The following is a 22,018-nucleotide window of genomic DNA, read 5'->3' on the forward strand; positions in this document are numbered from 1 at the left end:
GCAACTCCTAGAAAACTCCATTTTCCCCTACAGAGTATGTGATGTCAGCACTCCCCTCATTTTCTTGCTCTCCAAACTCCCTCCAGCTGCAAGGCCCAGCCTGGCATACTCATCCAGTAGCTAACCAGTTGCCATAGAGGGCCAATAAACAGGGTACAGTGGATGTTATAGGATGTTGTCCTACAACACTGACATTCAGAGGCTTGCTGCCTTTGTAGATAGAGGCTTTCTTCAGTTGCCATGGCTAGTAACTACTGATGGCCTTGAATCTGTCTAATCTGCTTTAAAAGCCAATATTCTGGCAGTGCCATCCTAAGAACACTTGCCTAGGAATAAGCTTCTTTGAATAAAGTAAAATTTACTTTCAAGTTGATATGCTTAGGATTGCTCTCTAAGGCCAATAAGTAAATACTTCTGTGTCAGCTATATGTTGCAATACTAACACTGTAGAAATATACACTTGTATTACAGCCCAATAGATAAATTAAAATGTTGCAGATCCATTATAAGAAATTTGGTAGTCTGTGTTATATTTGTCAACAAGCCTAAACAAATATGTTCTGTCCCATTAATAGATGTGTAACGTGTGAAAATATGCAGCTGAAACTTTTAATGCCAATGGCATAGAAGGAATGTAAATCACCTGGTAAATAACATCCTATTAAGTATCTACTAAAGGGACTATATACTTATTTCCTAAGCCAGTCGGCAACCCTATTCTGTATAGATCCAGCATTTAATTGTGCTGATTCCCTCTTCCCTCTGTAACTCCCCACCCCAATCATTCCTTAAGGCCCCTGTCTCCCAGGAGCAGCATTTTGTGGAGATTTGCAGGCTGCAGTGGAAGGGAGAAAGCAGGAAAGCTCTGTTCTACTGATGGAAAATGTTGTTTGGCTCCAACTCCTGATGACCAGACAATATGACATTTTAAGTGTGGTTTCAATTATTTTCTGCAAATCATCAGCATCAGAAAAAGCTTCATCACAAGCAACAATCCTGCTGGTGAAACTTTTCAGCATGAAAGGCTTCATGCTGAATTTTTGACTCTGAAACACAGAAACAGGAAATACCATGGTGCAACTCTAAGAAACACAGGCCCACTCTCCTCAAGAAAGAAGTTTTCAATTCTTCCCTGTTAGCAAAGCCAGTACTCTGAACAGCTCTTTTAGTGCAATGATATATCCAGCCTTGTTCAGCTGCCTCTTTACCCTGACTTTATTGTGGGCATGTGATTAGTACTAAGGAAGTTTTTTTTCAAGTTTACCTGATTTATTTATCATATGGCAGTTACACACAAGAAGCATATAATAATATAAAATACATAACCAAGTTGATACAAAGGATATACAGACTGGTTGCCTGTTACCTGATATCAACACTGATCTTGTTTTCTCCATTAGGCTGCTGCACCATGTAACTAATAGGATATCGGCAGGCAAATGTGATGTTGACAAAAGTTCTAGTGATTATATTAGAGAAGTTGTTCTGTATGGTGTTCAAGAAAATAATGTAAGTGCCATCTGATTCCTGCAAAATCAAGAACAGAAATCCCCTGTGAGTTCCAAGTTCTAGGAGGATAGCTAAATAATAACATGGTGGCAGTGGCAACTGAAGGTTGCCTGGAAAACTCATCCTCTAGCTTGGAAACTATGCAAAGCCAAGTAGCTTCCTGGATTACATGGGCCTACTGAGCATAGCCCTGGACCCAGTATGATTTCTAATCTACTTTTCCTTCTAGAGTTGCCAGCTTTGGGTTGGAAAATACCTGGAGACTTTGGGACAGTGGGGTATGGGAAGGGAAGAGACTTCAACAGGATACAATGCCATAGAATCCAGAATCCAAAGCAGTCATTTTCTCCAGGGGAACTGATTTTTTTCATCTGGAGATAAACTGTAATAGTGAGAGATCTCCAGGTGCCACATAGAGGTTAGCAACCCTCCTTCCTTCCATTCTTGTTGCTGGTGACCACTGGAGAGGTTGGATTAAGTATCACATATATGATGTGACTTACACATGTTGCATGCCTTGTATGCTTGTCAATTCTGTTTTTAGGAGATTTCTGGAGGTTTGGATGTGATTCCTAAAAAGGGTGGAGTTTAGGTGAGGAAGGTGATACCACAGAGCCTATCCTCTGAACCTGCCTGAAAATAAAGTGTAATTCTGAGAGAACTTCAGGTCCCTCCTTGAGAGGCTGGTGATCTTACTCTGCAGGCTGATTCTGTCCTTAATGTCTAGTGTTTGACTGAAGTTAGACTTACGGTAAGTCACTTACCAAATTGTCCACTCCCTCTGACCCCCTGTTCCAGCTTTTACCCTCTCTCAATGGAACAGCAGGGACAAAACTGGAGAACAGCATTACATGAAACTCTGCAAATTTTTACAATCTATAGTTTTTACCATAGAGTTTAGGGGAACTCCTAGAGCAGTGGTTCCCAACCTTTTTAGCACCAGGGACCGGTTTTGTGGAAGACAATTCTTCCATGGACTAGGGGGGGTATGCTGGGTTTTTTCCCATCCCAGGCTGCCCCTCCATCCTGTCTCTGCCTCCCATGGGGGTCTTCAAATGAGGTGTAGGTAAAGGTCACTGCCACAATACCCCTTCTGCTCACCCAGGACCTGGGCAGATGAAAGAGGTGGTGCTTCGGAGCTAGGTCACGCTGCCTCTTCAGTCTGCCTAGGTTCCAGGTGGGCAAAAGGGGCAGTGAGGCTGCTCTGTCTCTTTTGGAGAAAGGGTTGGCAGAGCTGCTCTGCCTCACTCTGTGGCCTGGTTGCTAACAGGCCACGGACTGGTACCAGTCCACAGACCGGGGGTTGGGGACCCCTGTCCTAGAGTATTATATGACATCATGATGAAATTCTCCCCAATCTCTACCCCCCCAAAGATTGCAAACTCAGAAAGGCTCTGATTGTTAACACTACTCACATGTTCCCAGAAGCAGTAATCTGCATAATTCTGAGATATGCCTTGACTGAAATGAAAGCTGACAAAATTTACACAGACCGAGGCAATGCCATGGTCTGACCACTATGCCCTGAGGGCCCATGTGGACATCCCACCCCTACCCCGTTCAGGCGGTGAGCAAGTTTTAGCTCGCCCACGAAGCCAGATGGACCCATTGCGGCTTCAAATGGCTTTACGGGATCCCTGGCCCTATGGTGACTTGCTGGATGAGCTGATGGAGATCTGGAATAACCAGCTCTCTACAGCCATCGACAAGATTGCTCCCCGACGTCCTCTTCATCCTTGTTCACGATCTGCTCCGTGGTATACCCTGGAGCTGCAATCGCTGAAATGGCTATTAAGACGACTAAAAAGACAATGGCGATGTGCTCGCGACAAGCTATGAGAACATCTTATAGGTCATTTATGCAGACCTATGAGATGGAAGTCCGGGCCACAAAGACTTACTTTGCGTCCCGGATTGCGTCTGCGACCTCGCACCCAGCACAATTGTTTAGTATAATTCGATCACTAACAACTTTACTGCAAGGTAAACCAAACGTTAGAGAATTGGAAATTGGCTGTGAGGCTTTTGTGAGTTTTTTTGCAGATAAGGTCTCATCACTCCGACGCGAACTTTTCGCCATAATTGATACAGTGGAAGAACTTGGGGCACCGAGTGTGTCTTCTGGTCCAATTCTAGATTCCTTCAGCCCATTCAACCTGGAGGAAGTCGACAGGATCCTTTTTGCTGTACGCCCTATGACCTATGGGTTGGACCTGTGCCCGTCCTGGCTTATAAAAGTTAGCCAGGCATTGCTACGTGAGCCACTACAAGGTATTGTCAACAGATCCCTGGCAGAAGGGATATTTCCCACACCTCTTAAAGAGGCTGTGGTCCATCCCCTCTTGAAAAAACCATCTGTAGATCCGGCTGTATTGGCGAACTATCGGCTGGTATCAAACCTTCCCTTTTTGGGTAAGGTTATAGAGCGGGTGGTGACAACTCAGCTACAAGGATTCCTGGATGACACTTCCGCACTGGATCCATTCCAGTCCGGCTTTTGACCAGGACACGGGACAGAGACGGTTCTGGTCGCCGTCATAGATGACCTCATGCAACATCTGGGTCGGGGCGGCTCAGCAGTGCTGTTATTATATCTGTCAGCCACATTTGATACGGTTGACCATCACCTACTGACTAGCCGCCTTGCCGACGAGGGGATTCAGGGGTCCACCTTGCAGTGGTTGGCTTCTTTTCTCCAAGATCAGGGACAAAGGGTGGTGATAGGGGAGGAATCATCCCAAAGGCACCCGCTTATATGCGGTGTGCCAAAGTGTGCGGTTCTGTCCCCGATGTTATTCAACATCTATATGCGCCCCATTGCCCAGATTGTCAGGATATGCAGATGACACCCAGCTCTATCTATTGATGGGTGGCCAGTCTGACTGTACCCCGGAAAACCTAGATCTGGCTGTTTAAGCCGCAGCATCTTGGCTCAGGCTGAGCTGGCTGAAGCTGAATCCGACGAAGATGGAGGTTCTCTACCTGAGCCAGAGAGGGGAGATCCTTCTGCCGGCTTTTGACAGGGTGTCACTAATACTGGCCCCTAAGGTCAAGAGCTTGGATGTGCTCCTGGAGCCCTCTCTTACAATGGAGGCTCAGGTAGCAGCCACTACTGGATCCGCCTTTTTTCATCTTCGGCGGGTGTGGCAGTTGGCCTCTTTCCTGGAGCATGACGACTTAGCAATGGTGATCCATGCCACGGTCACCTCAAGAATAGATCACTGTAATGCTCTCTACATGGGGCTACCCTTGATGCTGACTCGGAAACTACAGCTAGTGCAGAACACTGTGGCACGGCTGTTAATGGGGCTCCCCCGATGGGAGCACATTCGGCCAGTGCTGAAAAAGCTGCACTGGCTACCTATTGTGTTCTGAGTCCGTTTCAAGGTGTTGGTATTGACCTTTAAAGCCCTTTATGGTCAGGGACCTGTCTATCTGTGGGACCGCCTTTCTCCACATATTCCCCAGAGAGCACTGCATTCAGGGACAAAAAATCTATTGTCCATCCCTGGACCAAAGGAGGCTAGGTTGCGTTCTACGCAAGCTAGGGCCTTTTTGGTGGCAGCACAAGAATTGTGGAATGCTCTCCCGGAGGCCATAAGGGCCCTGCGGGATCTCTCCACTTTCCGCAGGGCTTGTAAGACTGAATTGTTTCGACAGGCTTCTGATATCTAACCGGGAGAGAACTGCCAACCGACATCATATAGAGTTCTAGGTGATCACCATCAGAAAATAAGAACTCACTTATATTTTAGTGACACAGCACCATGAAATGGTTTTTAAAAGTTTAAATTGTAATTGTAGTTATGTTTTATTGGTTTTGAGAATATGAATGTTGTCAGCCGCCCTGAGTCGGCTTGTGGAGAGGGCAGGATAGAAATTTAAAGTAATAAAAATTAATAAATAAATATAATGGTCAACTTCCTGACACCCTATATTTGTTTATGGCTTTTGCTTCTAAATAGTTGAATCGTGTACTGCTGATGTCTAACCCATCTACATATACAATAATGATAATTTGCACATAAAATATGAGCTTTTACAATTCCATAGAAATTCTCAATGTTTCAACGATGCTTATGGCTCATGTTAAGAATTAGAGACAGACAGATAGTTATTATGGCCCATATTAAATTAAACACAAGTAGAATAATAAAATTCCTTAAAACCACTCCCTTCTTGCACTAAATAAGCAGCAGCCATGAGGACAAAACGCAGTGTTCAGGAAAAAAAACTATATAAAAAGTCAAAGCTTATACACTGTTTGTGTATTACCATTTTTGTTCCACAATCTGTGAAATTGGTCTTAATGCTGAACACATATAGGTTTCCTACTTCAGTGCCATGGCATTCTGGATCATTAAGGTGCAAATCAGAGATCTGGGGGGGGAAAAAGTAATAACTTTTTATTTCACAATTACAAAAGTGACCATCTTATATCATGTTTGTAATTGCTATATCGAATAAACATATCCTGACTCTCAATCCTGACATTTCACTTATTACTTTCTAGTGAAGCCACCCTTTCCTGGCAGGGGTTATGGAATGAGGATTCAACTATCCCTTTTCATAACTATATATCTAATTCTCAACAGTCCCCTCTGCCTGCAGATACTTATTTCCACAAACAAAGGGCACACTCTCTTCCAACAGGTTTTCCTATAGACCCAGGTGATTCCACGGGTCTGCAAAAAATCCAAAAAGTTTTTTAAAAATTCCAGGAGGGTTGAATTCCTCCCCCCATACCTTTTGAAATTGCTGCCACAAGGATCTACTCCAGGCCCTGCCACATCGAAAGTAAGAGATAAACTGGCTAATAGCCAGAGAGAGAGAGAATGGGTGGGGGAAGAGGAAAGGAAGCAAAAGCAGGAGAGGAGCTGGGGTTGGGGAGGATTCCTCACTGCCACTTGCCCATATCCAATACTATTTCTCCTGCAGTTTGAATGGCTAAGTAGCATGGGGAATTTTTTAAAAGGACAACTGAACCAGCAACTGCAAAGCCTTGCAAACAGGAGAGAAGGATCGTTCTCACCCCTGTCTCTGTAGCTACAGCCTCTCCCTGGCTTCTGTTTCTCTCCCCCAAAAGCTTGGCCACTGCTTCTTCCCGCTGCTCCTCTCTTCTAACTAGAAGCCAGAGGAAGTTATAAAAGCATAGCTGAGGTGTCATTAATGCATGGGTGAACACAGTGACTGAGAGGTAGGGGGCAGTGGAGAGGAGGCAGGGTTTCCTCCAACCAGTGTCAGGTTGTACATACCACCTTTTAAAATGTTCTTTAGCAACCTTGACAGACAAATAAACTGCCAAAGACAGCTGAAGTACTGTGGGTGAATGTGGATTTATCACAAGCGGAAAAAGACTGGAGCCCTGCAACCACATAATTCTCCATGGCAAGTTGAGAGACTGAACATATAAAGCAAAAGCAGAACAGGAAGATTCCTCACTGGGGAAGGATTCCTCACTGCCACTTGCCCATTTCAGGCTGATCCATTGGATGGCCATTTAAATTATGATTAATAAAAGCCAAGGCCAAACATTGCAGAATGTAGGCATATACTTTTAACTAGTCTTTACCATGGGCAATTACATGTTGCAATGCCTAGAATAAAATGCTTTGAAAATTTAAAAATCCAAATTTGCAGCACTCCATCCAAGGATATTTTAGAAATGAAGAAGGAACATTCACATCTAATGTGGTATTCAAAGAAATAGTTTAATTAAAAGCAACAATAACAAATATTACAAACAACAGAAGAATACAGAAAAAAAAGAATGGTGACATTTAGAATTAACACATACAGAAATACACAAAACCAACAAAGAAAAAAATATTAAAGGATTAATGCTTTCCATACATTCTGTATATTGTACTGAGTGGGTTTCATCACAGGGAGTATATATTTAGTAACTACAAATCCTACACTGCAGTTTAAAAAAAATTATAACATAAAACAAACTACAACACATTACCCTTTCTCACAATACAAGAACTCGTGGACACTCAATAAAATTTCTGAGCAGTAGGGTTAGAACAGATAAAAGGAAGTACTTCACCCACTGGGTGATTAACACATGGAATTCACTGCCACAGGAGGTGGTGGTGGCTACAAGCATAGACAGCTTCAAGAGGGGATTGGACAAACATATGGAGCAGAAGTCCATCAGTGGCTATTAGCCACAGCATATTGTTGGAACTCTGTCTGGGGCAAGTGATGCTCTGTATTCTTGGTGCGGGGGTGGGGGAGGGACAGTGGAAGGGCTTCTAGTGTCCTGGCCCCACTGATGGACTTCCTGATGGCACCTGGGTTTTTTGGCCATTGTGTGACACAGAGTGTTGGACTGGATGGGCCATTGGCCTGATTCAACATGGCTTCTCTTATGTACACAACATTTTGTTGCAAGTCCCCACTTGTTTCCCTCTATTAACTGAAGGAGAGAATTCTCTTGTTTCTACAGAATCATGTAAGAATGCCTCTTGTCCACTTTACACAACCTGTTATCAAGTGATAATCTTAGGTGCACCTTTTCTTCATGCTTACAGTTACATTTTGTGATTATGACAATTGTTATTTGTAGAAATCCTGTCAGGTGATTTGGCTTAGTTACAGCAGACTACAGCACAATGAAATCTGCAGCATCAATAAATCCTGTCAGCAGTCAGGTCCTCTAAATTTCCCAATCTAAAAATCTTCATCCAATCATAATTATTGATTTTGGCACATAAATGATGTGGCTTTTTCTGAAATCTATCAGGTCACATTTTATATGCCGCCCTGAGCCTACCTTGGTGGGGAGGGCGGGGTATAAATAAAAAAAACAAATTATTTATTTATTTATTTATTATTTATATCCACTTGGATGGCCATAGCCAGGCAATTACAGTATAGTGAAACCACAGATGTACAGATGAGAGCTAGGCATTGGTTTCCTCTAAATGTTCCCTTAAAAGTAAAGGAGGGTACTTGTTAATCTAATTGATACTTAAATTATGTAGAAACTGAGCTCTTATATAAAACTACACACATAGGTAACGACAAGGAATATTTTGATAACAAATAATGTTCTGTTATCTATACTAAAGTTGCTGATCAACGTTACTAGCTATGACAGGAAACTGGGCAGTATCCAAAATAAAAACCAAAAGTTCAGATTGTAATGTTTTATTTAAAATTATTAAGTCAGAGTACTTACTAATATTGGAGGGTTCTTTGATAGAAAGAAAGTACTTGGGATTTCCACTTCAATTAGGTCCTTGGTACAGATGATGGTTTCATTGATTTCTGAGTAAGTATTGAAATTGCTATATGTTAAAGGAAGATTTAATAAATATTTAAATTTGCATCCAATATACATAAATTGGAACCCTGATGCATTGCCAAAGAAAGTGAGTCAATGTTACTGATATAATACATTTTAAAATACTAGTGGATTAAATTTCTGAAATTCTGTGGCCTAAGGCATATTCTGCAAAAGTATAGTGGACTGTCTCCATGCCCTAATATTGGGGTATTCCAAAACATGCATTCAACCACGTAGCACTACAATAAAATATTGATCACAATAACTATGTGTTATTTTTTACATCATAATCACAGTGGGGAACCATTACAAATAAATAACAACAAGGAGAGTTCCATAAAAGCTCCTAAGTCCGCAGGGCTTAATGTCGTGGATCCATTGCCCTGTATGTGTGGGACGAATTCTACCTGGACCAAAGACTGAAATAAGGTCTGTCCCAAAGATAAATAAAGATGAGTGATGCTGCTTCCAGATTTGGTCAGCATTTCCAATCTTCTTCAGACCTGGAATGTCATTACCAAGTTGAGGATAATTACTACAATGAAGCACCAGTCATAAAGTCAATAATAACACATCTATACTATTATCCTACCATCAGATAATGGTATAGATGTGTTATTGGGGGAGGGGAAATTTAAAGGCTTAAGAATTTGACTGCACTTGTTGTGTATCATTGTTTTCTATTTTTTTTTTGAAGTTTAATTAAAATTAAAAAACAATGTAGAAATAAATGAAGTCCACAAGAGTTCAAACATTTCAATCACTGGTATTGCTACATTTGAATATCCTTTTTGGAACAGCTTTGGCTTACACATATAAGAACAGGAACTGTTTTTCAGTACTAGTACTGTGAGTTTGTCATCTAGATGCTTTCCTTATGTAACTGATAGAAAACCCAAATCAAGCACATTGTCTTTGATCCAAAGCTTACTTTTCCATGAGGTTCCATGCCAGCTATCTTTATGTATATGTACTCAATAGGCAGTTTTTCAAGTAACTGTAAAATAATCAGACTGTATTTCTGAGCTGTGATCATTATCAATCATGGCTCATTGTCATAATAAATTATTTATATTCTAGGAAAGAGCATAATTTTTACAATATGCTCTTATAAATTTGTGGCCTCAAAACAAATAAAAACCCTTTATAATATCATTATAATTGACTCACATTGAAGAAGAAATGTACAATTGGAAATTTTTCTCCTAGTTAAGCTTACTTCTGGTACTGAAATTTGGAATTACCTAAGCACCAGAATGTAGAAGAGTAAGGAATGGGAGAGAGACAGACTTAGTTCCCCTTCATTTAGCTACATTTTGTTTGAAAATAAGTCCCTCAGGTAAGAACAGGTGAACTTATACACAACAATCCTCTATTTTTCCTGTGCACTGGGTTTGTCAAACATCTGCCTCCATCATCTCTGCAAAAACTTCTATTGGCTATTAAACTGGGGCAATTACTCCTGTCTCTCTGAAATTTGCCAGTAAGTATCCCTTGGGCAAGAATTTCATTCCAGTTGGATATGTGGGAAATGTTATCTAGAAATGTTTTCTACTGAAAGCAACAGATATGACTAACAAATATAACAAAGAAATCACTTGTAATAGTGATAATAAAGAAAATGAATTTTAAAAATCCTAAATCTAAAATGAGCTAAAAATGGGGGGGGGGGGGGAGAGGAATCTTTTCACACATCACTTTTTTATACCGAACATGAAGGAATTTCTGCCTCTTGTACGTGTTCCAGTGCAACTGAGCAACAGTGCAAACTTAAGCAGATCTCCTCAGAATCTTACTATGGGTGTGACTAGTGGGCTAGTGTTGTCTAGAGCTATACCAGTATTATAGTGAGCAGACTGGATTTCAGTTCAAGGTTGATGAACTGAGAAAATTTAGCTACTATAAATGATTTAAGTATTCAGGTTCAGATGAACTGTGTCATATGGTAATAGAATGTAGTATTCTCTGAACCTCTATCATCTTTGAGAAATCCTGGCAGGGCAGTGAGGTCCCGTGAAACAAGAGACAGGCAAATGTCCCAGTCTTTTAAAAGGGCTCTATTGGCAGCTCAGTCTTACTTTGACTTTGACACCAAGGAAAATGCTAGAACAGATTACAAAGACGTCTATCTGTAAATGTCTTAGAAGCCGTCAGGGATTTCTCAAGAGTTAATCCTGTCAAACTAGTCATTTCTTTCTCCCCCATTGTGCTAGCTTAATAGATAGGTAAAATGCTGTGGACATAATATAGCTTGATTTCAGCAAAGCATCTGATGAAGTTCCCTAAGCTATTTTTTTTGTAAGCAGATTGGTTAAATACAGGCTGGACTGCAGTACTATCAAGTGGATTCACAGCTGCCTTGAGAACCGTAGTAAAAATGGGTTATCAATATAACTTGCAATGCAAAGGTCTGCATTTAGGCAAAAATAATCAAATGCACAGCTATAGGAGAGAGGATACTTGGCTTTGCTGCAGTGCATTTGAAAAGGTTCTCAGAATTGCAGTCAGTGGAGGCATGGTATCCTGAGAAGTAATAGTTCTACTGTATTCCACACTAGGGAACATGTCTTCTTGTGAGTGGAACACTCTAAACAAGGATGTATCCAAACAGAAAAAGACTGGAGAGCAATGGAAATGATGGATCTGTAAAACAAATGCTATGATGAAAGGTTGGCGGAACTTGGTTTTCCCAGAGAGGGAGGCAGAACTGAGGGAATATCACATAGGAGAGAATCAAGGCCTTGCAGTTCCAGAGGACAGGATTAGATCCAGTGTGCTTAAATTTCAGGAGGGTAGATGTTGGCTAAAAATTAGGACAAACTTCAAAGCCCTAAGAGAGCACTTCAACAAATTGCCTGGGGGCTGGAGATGACAGGCTTGCCTTTACTTATGGTTTTCAAGCAGAGGTTGAAGAACCATCTGTTAGAGATTTGCCTTGGGATTTCCTGTATTAACCAGCTATAGACATCTAAGTGAGTTGCAGAAATATTCCAATTGTACTCATTCCATACACTCCAATTGCCCCCCCCAGTAGGAAGAACGAGACAAACACTTATGTTGGATGAAAAAACAGGGCAACTTTATTTAAAACGAAACATGGCATGGGGCAACCTAAACTGCCAGACAAGCAAAGGGAAACCCCTGACCCTTCCAAGTCCAGTGGGGCGAGCCACCCAGCCCCCAGCAGTAGCCGAGAAAAACGGCTAATGCCAGGCCGGCAAAGGTCGGGTGTACCCTCGACCGGCCAGGCGCCGACTCCAGCTCACCTGCCTGAGGAGGGTAACCCTATAGCGGGCTTCACAGCAGAGAGCTGTACAGCCCTTCTGCCATACCATCCCGCCACATTCTCATAAACCGGGAATAAACCGAGGGTGCTCACCGGTTACCAAACTATCAAGCAAAAACTTCTGCCGAAAGTTACCAATTAACCTATAACTATGCCAACAGTACAAGGTAGGCGAAACACATCCCAACCAAGACAATCGGTTGAGATGAAAAAATTCCGACCTGGCCCCGTAAAAACCGGCGACCGGAGGAGCCTGTATTATTGCAGGGAGGGAGGGCCAAATAAACGCCCGGACGCAACTGCGCCACCGGAGGCGTGTCTGGGCTTAAACAGCCCCGGAGCCACGCTCCCTCAATCCTCGGATGGGTGAGGACTGTTTGCCTCGACCCCTTCCGGGGAGGCAAAGATCGGCCCCCGCCCTACGCCGCTGAAAGTGGCGTGGGCTGGGAGGGGCCGAATTGTATTCATTCAAATCAAAGGGCTTTGAAAAGGGTTACTCATTTAAGGATTGCACTGTAAATGTACCACTTGCTGTTCTTTATCCAAATGTGCCTATTTTCAGGCAAGTTATCAGACCATTGCAAATGAGAAGAGTGATGCAAATGATAACTATAGCATTTTCAGGATAGACTGGAGATATTATTAGTGCCTGATGCAGAAAATCCAAATTCCCCTGCTTTGGATCCTTATCATCTTGCTTACTTTTGCCTGCTGTTTATCAACCCACCTGAATGAACTATTGACCACACATACCCTTGTCTACTTTTTTTCTTCTTCCTGCTTTTACACTGTCACCTAACCTGGCAACAGCCTTTTGGCATCTGTTGTTGTATCAATAAGCATATCTTTACCCTGCCCAGTCAAACTAGTTCACATCATTAAAAAGAAATATTCGGGTAGCAAAGACCAATAGTATCCCAGTCAATTGGAGTAATCAGAAGGCATTAAATTCCTTTGAAACTTTCCAGAAACATTTTAGCTGGTTGATTCATGTTCTTATTTGAAGCACTGCAGTTCCATGGAAGGTTCTTATATACTGCTGTCTCCTGAAATGTCACCAAGGTTATTGACTTGACAAAACACTGTAATTTGGATTCAGAAAGGGATTATTAGGCTTTGGGTAGCTAAAATGGAAGATAAGTTATCTTCATGCTTTTTATGCACACATTTCTACCAACTAGAAGCTGAGTTTTAGCAATGAGACCAGAAGAAAAATAGATGTAGGAAACAGGAAAGAAATCAATCAGAAATATTTCCTCAGCTTATGTAATTTTGAACAATTATCTGTAACTGTTAGTTGGGTTAAGAAAAAAATTGAAGTGTTTGGAAACAAATGGGCTTAAACACAACTGCAGAGATGAGATATGGTTTGCTCTGCAGACATAGGATGGCATTTCAGCTGCAGTGTCACAACTCTAAGTATCTAAGTTGACCCACATGTTCTTATTTGGACATGAATCAGCACGAATCTGAGAGGAAAACGTTGCATAGTTTAGAGAGCAAGTAAGAAGGGGGGTATTTGGCATCTCACTGGGATGAAAGAATGACAGTGCGTTCAAGACTACAAACACATATATATGTACTGTTTCAGATGGTGCGGCAGACAAGGATACTGCAACCCGTGACACAAACACAAATGGCAGATTGAACTTCCTTATGCTTGTGTGTGAGGTGAGCTCCTGATCCTTGATGTGTTTTGCTGACATGCATTTTGAGCACCATATGTTTTGTGCCTGCTCCTAGGGTAGCTGCTGCTTCTGCTGTGGATGTGCCTTGGTCAAGAATAACACACGGGTGCTTTAGGCTTGCACCTGCTGTAGCACTTGCAGTCTTCAAATAAAATCTTTTTTGGGAATGTATCCCCCTGGAGTTATAGCTGGCCCAGTAAACTTACCTACATTCACCTGCCTATAGAGGGCAACTTACAGATTGCATGTTGGTCACAAATTTAACTACATTCACGGGCAGCCACTTAAGGCACATGAATCTTAAAAGGAACTTAAACAAACAAAAGGAGATCCAAAGATCTTTATGATGCATTGCTAAAGTGAAATAACGGTTTACACCTCTCCTTAGCAAAGCTCTCTAAGTCTACTCAAAAGTCTCAGAATTTTCTTCTTCTAATACTGTGACTTTTAGCATTTGGAGGTAGCAGTGTTGGCAGACAGGTTGCATGAGGGGGCAGATGCAATAAAGCAGTCTATTCATGCAAAGAGACACATCCAACTTTGTTTGGATATAGCCAAAGTTTGGCAAACAACTGGAAAACAGGATGCAAGCCAAACCAGCAGGTGATTGAGCATCCCTACTTACAGGAGCTGTTCTAAAAATAAACACTGCAAAAGAAAGAGAGCGCATGCTTTAGCCTGCTTCTTTTCAGTCAATCATTTAGCAACTTAATGTGTTATATACTAAAGGGCATGACAATGCCAAGTAAATGTGAAGGCTGATCCTGGTAGGTCAAACTGAGAAAATTTATCTTGCTGTGCACATCTAAATGTAGGATCAGAAGAACTAATCCTGTTTTCAAATTCCTGTGGCCTCTTTGAAAGAAGTGAGAGCCATGTAGGTGTTGATCTGCCAGCAAGTAGCCAAGAAACAGCACTTAATTTACAGGAAGTCAGAGGAGTGCCAGTAAGAATTCCGCACAACAACAGGACAACAGGGCTATGCTGAATTCATGAAGTTGGAAGGTAGCCAGATGCCCCACTGATATCTGTACCAAAGCAGCTAATGCCAATACAGACTTTTCTTAGCCCTATAATATAAAACACAACTGGAAGCCTCTTTTCTATGCCTGCAGACTGCTCCGTTCATTCGTCTTTCATCCCATAAATGTATCTTTCATCCTTCCTCCAAGGGTGTATACATGGATGGGGTGATTCTGTTATCCCCCTAACAACAAACCAGTGAGGTAGGTTAGACAGAGAGTGAATGGTAAACAAGCTTTGTAACAAAATGTGGTTTTGAACTTGGGTCTCCACAACTTCTGCAGTACACTGGGCAACTGTTAACTCTACATAAAGGTTAGAGTCACAGGCACCTTGCCCTTTATTGATATGGTCACTCCATGCCAGCTATTAGAATAGCTTTTGCTTAACCAAAGATACGTCCACGCTTGCATGAGCTCACCAAGCCATTCTGGGCTCAATGTTTCAGAGTAGGTTGATACCAATATAGAAGAAACAGTAGCCACACAGTGGAAGCCATACAATAGCAGAAAGGAAGGGGGTCTGCAGTAGATGAAAACCATTTTATATTCTACTGGATATATATGCAATTGCTAATTTTTTTAGGTTTAATGTGTTTGTTTTATTTGTATTATAAACCAGAGAGCTTTGCTACTAATACGTTACGCTAATTATTCATCCAAAAGCCCTTTGGACTCCCTTCTGTATTTTGTTACTGAACGATTTATTAAAATAGTTAGATCGTTGTTTTTATATAACCATGCAATTATAAAGCAGAAGTTACATAAATAAGTACATTGTTACCGGACTGGTACACAAAATAAAATTTAAATTCTCATTCTAGACATTTTAATTGGATTTATCTCAGAAATTAATTTCCATGTACAAAGCTAAGATGCAATAAAACAGTATGATGTATACTTTCCTAAACTCCCTCCAATATATTCCCTCTTCACTTCAAATGGCAAAGAAAATTATTCAAGATAAAGAAAAAAAAGGATAAGACTTATAAGTGTTGTTACTAAAAAGGAAAACATACTAGAAATTCAAAACAAAACTGTGTATCTCATTAACCCAGTTTAATACAAATATGTAATAGATTTGATTTGAAAGTAACTTTCAGGCCAATAATACGGAATAAATAAACCAAATAAGTACATGAATAAAACCTTTCTAATTCTCACCAATTTCTTCTGCTGTATTTGTGTTCCTCAACATATATCTCCAACAGCTGAATAGTGATTCAGTGCAAAAGCCAATCAAATATTTTCCCGTTGGGAATATAATTATTAAAAATAAAAGTAATCCCGATAGTTTACAGGCAGAAAAATCACATTGCAATTCATAGCTAATTCCTCTGCAGGGATAAATATATTAGCTATAGAAAGAAACGGGCACTGATTTCTACAGTCAGTACTTTCACACATGGTATTTTAACAATTCTTTATTTATTCTAGAGTTTGTAACCCACCTTTCTAGAACTGCAACTAAGCCTGTGTGTGTAGTTCAAATCAAACTCATATAATAAACAATTGGAAAACAATTAACTTGTATTACCAGACAACAAGACCCATACAGATTGATTTAATTAAACGTCTACAGTTTTAAAAATAGTCTAACTGAACAGCAGAAAGTTAGTATCAGGATTATGATTCAAACAAAGGTTACTGCAGGATTTTTAAAAAATAAACCTTAGTTCTTAATTACATAAAGAATCTTCTGATGTGTAGGTGTAAATATTTGATACTAACAGCATTTCAGTACAAAATTCATTCTAAATGTTATCTGTAACATATACTTGACATATATTTACCACAGCCCGAAGGAATATTAAATTATACCATAAACTGTTCCAAAGTTAACATTTTGATGCACCTGTCTATAGCTAAAGTACAACAAAGGCAAATGCGGAACTGGGCCAGTAATATTTTAGAAAACATGGAAATCTTTTCAGAGTACATTCTTACTGAGAGAACTCACCCTCCCCAGTGTTGGTCCCACTTGAAAAAATCAGCAGAGAAACTGCCAGGAGGGCAGAAAAGGGCATTTTGTAAGGTGTGATCAGACCTGGAATTCCCTCAGCCAGGAAACTCCCTTTGTACTGATGTTTCTGATCTTCCAGAAGTTTGGGGACTGGAAAAGTGCTTAGCTCAAAGGGTTCCCTCACAGCTTTTACTCTGTGGTGTTTCTAAATCTCTTTACAGCAGTGAACACCGCCCATCTCAAGACAGAAGGGTGTTCTGGGTCTAACAATAGGATTCCACAAAGCTAGCCAGTGGAGACCATGATTACTCACACTAAACTCATCACATATTTTAGAACCAATTCCCTAAAAGAGGAAAACCCATTTCTCCCCTCCCTTGACATTTTTGTCTTTTGCTATAGCAGCAGCTTAGCATGTTCTTTATGAAGGAAGAGAAACACCTCCCTCACCTCGTACTATCCCTTTGGATTCATCCCTTGGTGTTTTATATCCATCCATTCTGCTCTGCAGAGGGCCAGTAAAAGATTTACAGCACTTTCTTTTTTGTTCTTTGGAACAAAGAATAAAGGAGAGGCGGGAGGAAAGGAAGAATCACCACTCACAGAAAAAATACTGTTTTAAAACATCACCATTATCTCTAAAGAAACATGTTTTTTTCAAAAGGTAAGAATATTATATTACCAATCTTGAATGACATACATTTCAGCTTTTATTGTTTCCAGACAATGATCCCACCCATTTATATGGAATGCATTTCACCAAAAAAAGATGGCTAATTCATTTTTTAAAATCCCTAAATGTTTAATGGACCCAATATAATACAGGCATGTCTAGAGCTGCTAAGCTATTTTTCTAATTGTCTATCACAATAGTGGGATTGTACTTTGGAATTTTGTGCTGATCTGAGAAGTCAGGATTTCACCTGGAGTGACATTGTAGGATCTGAGAGCAAGATCAATATACAAAGATGGTCAAAACACTGGCCAAGATCCAAAGAACAGTGCAAGTAGTGTTTTGAGCTCGACAGTTCAGCTTTGTTTTTCTTGAAGAGGAGTCATTCTTCCATGCCTCACAAGATGCTTCTGAAAGTAGGCAGGAGAAATTTATGTGTTAGGTTATAACTTGCTTTTCAGCCATAAGGTTCTCTAAGTGATTTACAACATTTCAAAAATACTGTATTAACCATTCCTTCCCTCCCTATTTCAATAAATTAGCTCCTGTGGATGCATTAGGAATGACAACTACTCAGCTACCAGGTGCTCTGGTGCTCTTCACTCAAGGGTTGCAGTCTTGTTGTTGTTGCCATTAACTTTTTTATACCTTGCATTTCATCCAAATGGGGATCCAAAGCAGTGTAGTTCATTCTCCTCACCTTCATTTTTAAAGCAGCGGTTTTTCTTTGAAGTGTGTGTGGATACAGAAAGCAAGGGTGGCATGTCTCCTGTCTCTCTTTGCATGCTCACTGAAAGCCAAACTAGACTCAACTAAATATCTACAGATCTGGCCATGGATACTGCCACTATTTTAAAGCCTAATAAGGTGATTTTAAAATGCCACAAGGACCTATTGTGGTTGCAGCATGGTGAGACAAGGTGCTGCATACTCAGCTCATGAAGAATAGGTATCCTTCCAGATATAAAAATGCATCTTGGATATAGGAGCTGTCTTTGTCTATAGGAGCATGCCCTTGTCTTTAAAAGCATTTTACTCATTGTTGTTTTCTCCACAGAGCATTTTTAAGAGACAAAGTAGTTGGACAGAGGATTAGAGTGAACCAAGGCCACTTTTTAGCCCAGATTCCAAGATCCTCCATGAAAACCATTTGCCTTCTGCCCTTTCCCCTTAGTTTCATTGGTTCTTTCTTTCCTTTTTGCAGTACATCGTCTTTTGACTCATGTTTCCTGATCCCAGCTCTCTTGGTCTGCTGTCCACAGTTCTGGCTGGTGAGAGATAAAGCCAAACTATGGCTGTCTATTCCTGTCATGTGACAGTCACCTACTTGCTATCATGTGTTTGTAGGTCAGTGGGTCCCAATCTGCCACTTGTGGGATGCCAGATGGAGCCCCCAGACTGAAAAGGATGAATACCCACTGCCTTTCACAACCCATCCCTGAGATTTTCCAAGTTCCTGGGAACCAAGCAGGGAAGACCTAGAGGCTGCTCTGTTTCTGACAGAATAGTTTGTGATATGGCATGGGCTAGAGACTCAGAATCTGAAGTTCCATTGGGCTGGTGTAAGCCTGAATGTTTAAAAAACACCAGAACTTGATTATTAGTTAAATTAGACAATGGTAAACAGTCCAAGAAAAAAATTAGTGTAAGTTTATGTGGGCTACAAGCAATGCTCAGAAGCATCAAAATAACCAGCTGTTAAACATACAAGAACTTTCCTCATTCTTGTGTACAGATGACTTATTTCAGATGATATAAAGCTGGTGGGCTGATCAGACAATTAAGCAGCAGCATACATGCTCTGGTTACATCTAATTAGTTCACTTCAATACTCTATATGGGGCTGCCCTTGAAAAGTGTTTGGAAATTTCAGTTGGTATAGAATGCTGGACCCAGGATGTTATATGGAGTGTATCATAGGGACCATGTCATTTCAGTTTCCACCCAACTATACTGGGTTTCTGAGCACAATTCAAGGTCCAAGTCTTGACTTCCAAAGCCCTATACAGTTTGGGACAAACATACCTAAAGGACTGCCTACCTCCTTGTGAACCTGCCCAACCATAATGTTCATCTTCAGTGGCCCTGCTTTGGGTTACTCAAAGAAACTGGAAGACAAATTATCAGTTCTAACAGCAGTCTCTACTTGGAGAAAAAAAAACCATATTTCTAAATCAACTGAGAAAAGGAAGGGTTAAAAAACATTGTTTGTTTTTTAATCTAAGCAAACTTCCTTTCTTTGTCAGGAGGAGCAATCCGTCTGTTAACCTAGCAAAGAACGGCAACTTCCAGACATTACATTCACAGTCTCTAGGTTACAAAGCTGATAACAGAAGAGCCATTCCCAGGAACCATGGTTCCAGCTGGACTGTAGAGCCAAACTGTATCTTAATTAAACAATTCTTGCTGTTAAATCTTTAATTTCATTTACATTTAACTGTGTTCTACAAATGAACAGTAACAAGAGCCTAAACGTAACTACTTGGATCCTGCACCCACAACTGTTAGCTATCTCCCCCATCTACAGGATCTTGTCTTCTTTATGTAATATTTATCATCAGATAGAAAGGATGGTACATTTTCACAGACTTAAGATTTTCTGGCTGCCAAATATACAGCTTCTAAGGATCTGTGTTCACACACATGCAAATGTGTGCAAACACAAATATGGTGGTTTAGGTAAAGCTTAGTCATTAGGTTTTTATTTAAGCAAATGACTTCCTGTGTTCAGGTAACAGAAAAATTACAAGTTTAGCTTGTAGGAAACAATCAACTCAAAACTTATAATTAGCATAGCCACTCAAAAACTGTTTTCCTCCAATCATGAATAATACTATCAAAGGGAAAGACAGGTTGCTTACCTGTAACTGTAGATCTTCGAGTGGTCATCTGTGCATTCACACTCATGGGATAGAGCGCCTGTGCCGATCCCCAAATCGGTACCTAAAAAGCCCGGGATTTTTTCGCACTCGGCACCAACGGGCATGCACAGGCGTCACATTGAGCATGCTTGCCGGCGCCAGCGCGAGGATCCCGCCAGTTCCTTCCTGACCGCTGGAAGCCCCTACTGGAGGGAGACCGTCAGCAATGGCGAAGGAGGGCGGGTAGTGTGAATGCACAGATGACCACTCGAAAATCTACAGTTACAGGTAAGCAACCTGTCTATCTTCTTTGTGGTCTCTGTGCGTCACACTCATGGGAGATTAGCAAGCAAGACATACCTGGAGGCGGGAAGATGGTCAACCAGAAGAAACAGCTTGCAGCACCACAGCTCCCAGACGAGTCCTCTGTTGAGCATGCACGTCCACCAGGTAGTGCTTCATAAAGACATGCGGAGAGGACCAGGTGGCAGCCCTACAAACAAGCGTCAGGGAAACGCCTTTTAGGAATGCCACCAATGTCGCCGTCGCTCTTGTAGAGTGTCCGCGAATAGGCCCAGGTAACGGCTTCTTAGCCAACAAATAACACAGGTTAATAGTCTCAGTGAACCGTTTTGAAAGCCGCTGAGACGAGATTCTGGAACCTAACTTAGGAGCAGCATAAGAAACAAAAAGATGCTGGTCCTTATGAAAACACTTGGAGCAACTCAAATAAAACAATAAAGCATGCTTAACATCTAAAGCATGCAACCTATGTTCCTCATCCAAGGAAGGTGTAGGATAAAACGTGGGCAACCAAACTTCTAAGTTAAGGTGGAACTGAGAAACCACCTTGGGGAGAAAGGAAATATCTGGAGCTAAGGACACTCCAGACTCCTGAAAAGCTAAATATGGGTAGTTACAACGCATAGCCGTGAGCTCCCCTGCACGGCGTGCCGATATGATGGCTACCAAAAAAGCAGTCTTCCAAGATAGGAGCTGTAACGAGCATGTGGCCATCGGCTCAAAAGGGCGCCGAGTCAGTCAAATCCCACAACTGTGGGGGTGATCTCGAAGGAGGATGAAGCCTAAGCAAACCCTTCAAAAATCTCTTAGAATGAGGGTGTACAAAAACTGAATGCCCCTCCACTTGTTCATGGAATGCAGATATTGCCGCCAGATAAACTTTAATGGAGGAAAAAACAAGGCCAACATCCACCAAAGAAAACAAAAACTCGAAAATAACCGGCAGTCCCACCCTCTGGGGCGAAACTGTAGGATCAGCTAAAAACTGAAGAAACTTCCGCCACTTCCTATCATAAGAAGTGTGGGTAGACAGCTTCCTGCTATTCAGGAAAACGTGTTCGACTCTGTTGGAGAACTCACAGGGTCGATGAACCACGCTGTCAGCTTCAGGTGGGGCACGTTGTAATGGAATACATGACCGTCCTGAGCTGACATAAGGTCCGGTTCCGCCGGAAACTGGTAGATGACCCCCCTCATCAGTTGGAGTAAGATCGGGAACCAGTTCTGCCAAGGCCACCATGGAGTCACCAGGATGCAGCATGGCCTTTCTCTTGCAATCTTGTTGACCACCCTTGTCAATAGTGGCAGAGGTGGGAACAGATAAAGGAACCGACCTTCCCACGGGAACAGCAGACCGTCTCCAATGACTCTGGATCCGAGCCCCCTCTGGAGCAGAACAGAGGACACTTCCGGTTC

The 22,018-nt window shown here is 41.5% G+C and overlaps 1 protein-coding gene across 1 annotated transcript in view; it reads right to left on the reverse strand.

Moving 5' to 3' along the window:
* Positions 1-16,886, reverse strand: part of LOC132586814 (pancreatic secretory granule membrane major glycoprotein GP2-like) — a 39,344-nt gene extending 22,458 nt beyond the window's left edge. Inside the window, exons 1-4 of the mRNA XM_060258937.1 lie at positions 16,763-16,886; positions 8,699-8,787; positions 5,785-5,889; positions 1,367-1,527 (exon numbers count right to left, since the gene is read on the reverse strand). Coding sequence (XP_060114920.1) covers positions 1,367-1,527; positions 5,785-5,889; positions 8,699-8,787; positions 16,763-16,829 — 422 coding nt within the window. The 5' untranslated portion in view covers positions 16,830-16,886. The remainder of the gene's footprint in view (positions 1-1,366; positions 1,528-5,784; positions 5,890-8,698; positions 8,788-16,762) is intronic.
* Positions 16,887-22,018: the final 5,132 nt, after the last annotated feature.

This window comes from Heteronotia binoei, chromosome 1 (genome assembly GCF_032191835.1).
Source record: "Heteronotia binoei isolate CCM8104 ecotype False Entrance Well chromosome 1, APGP_CSIRO_Hbin_v1, whole genome shotgun sequence".
In the NCBI taxonomy this organism is placed as follows: domain Eukaryota; kingdom Metazoa; phylum Chordata; class Lepidosauria; order Squamata; family Gekkonidae; genus Heteronotia; species Heteronotia binoei.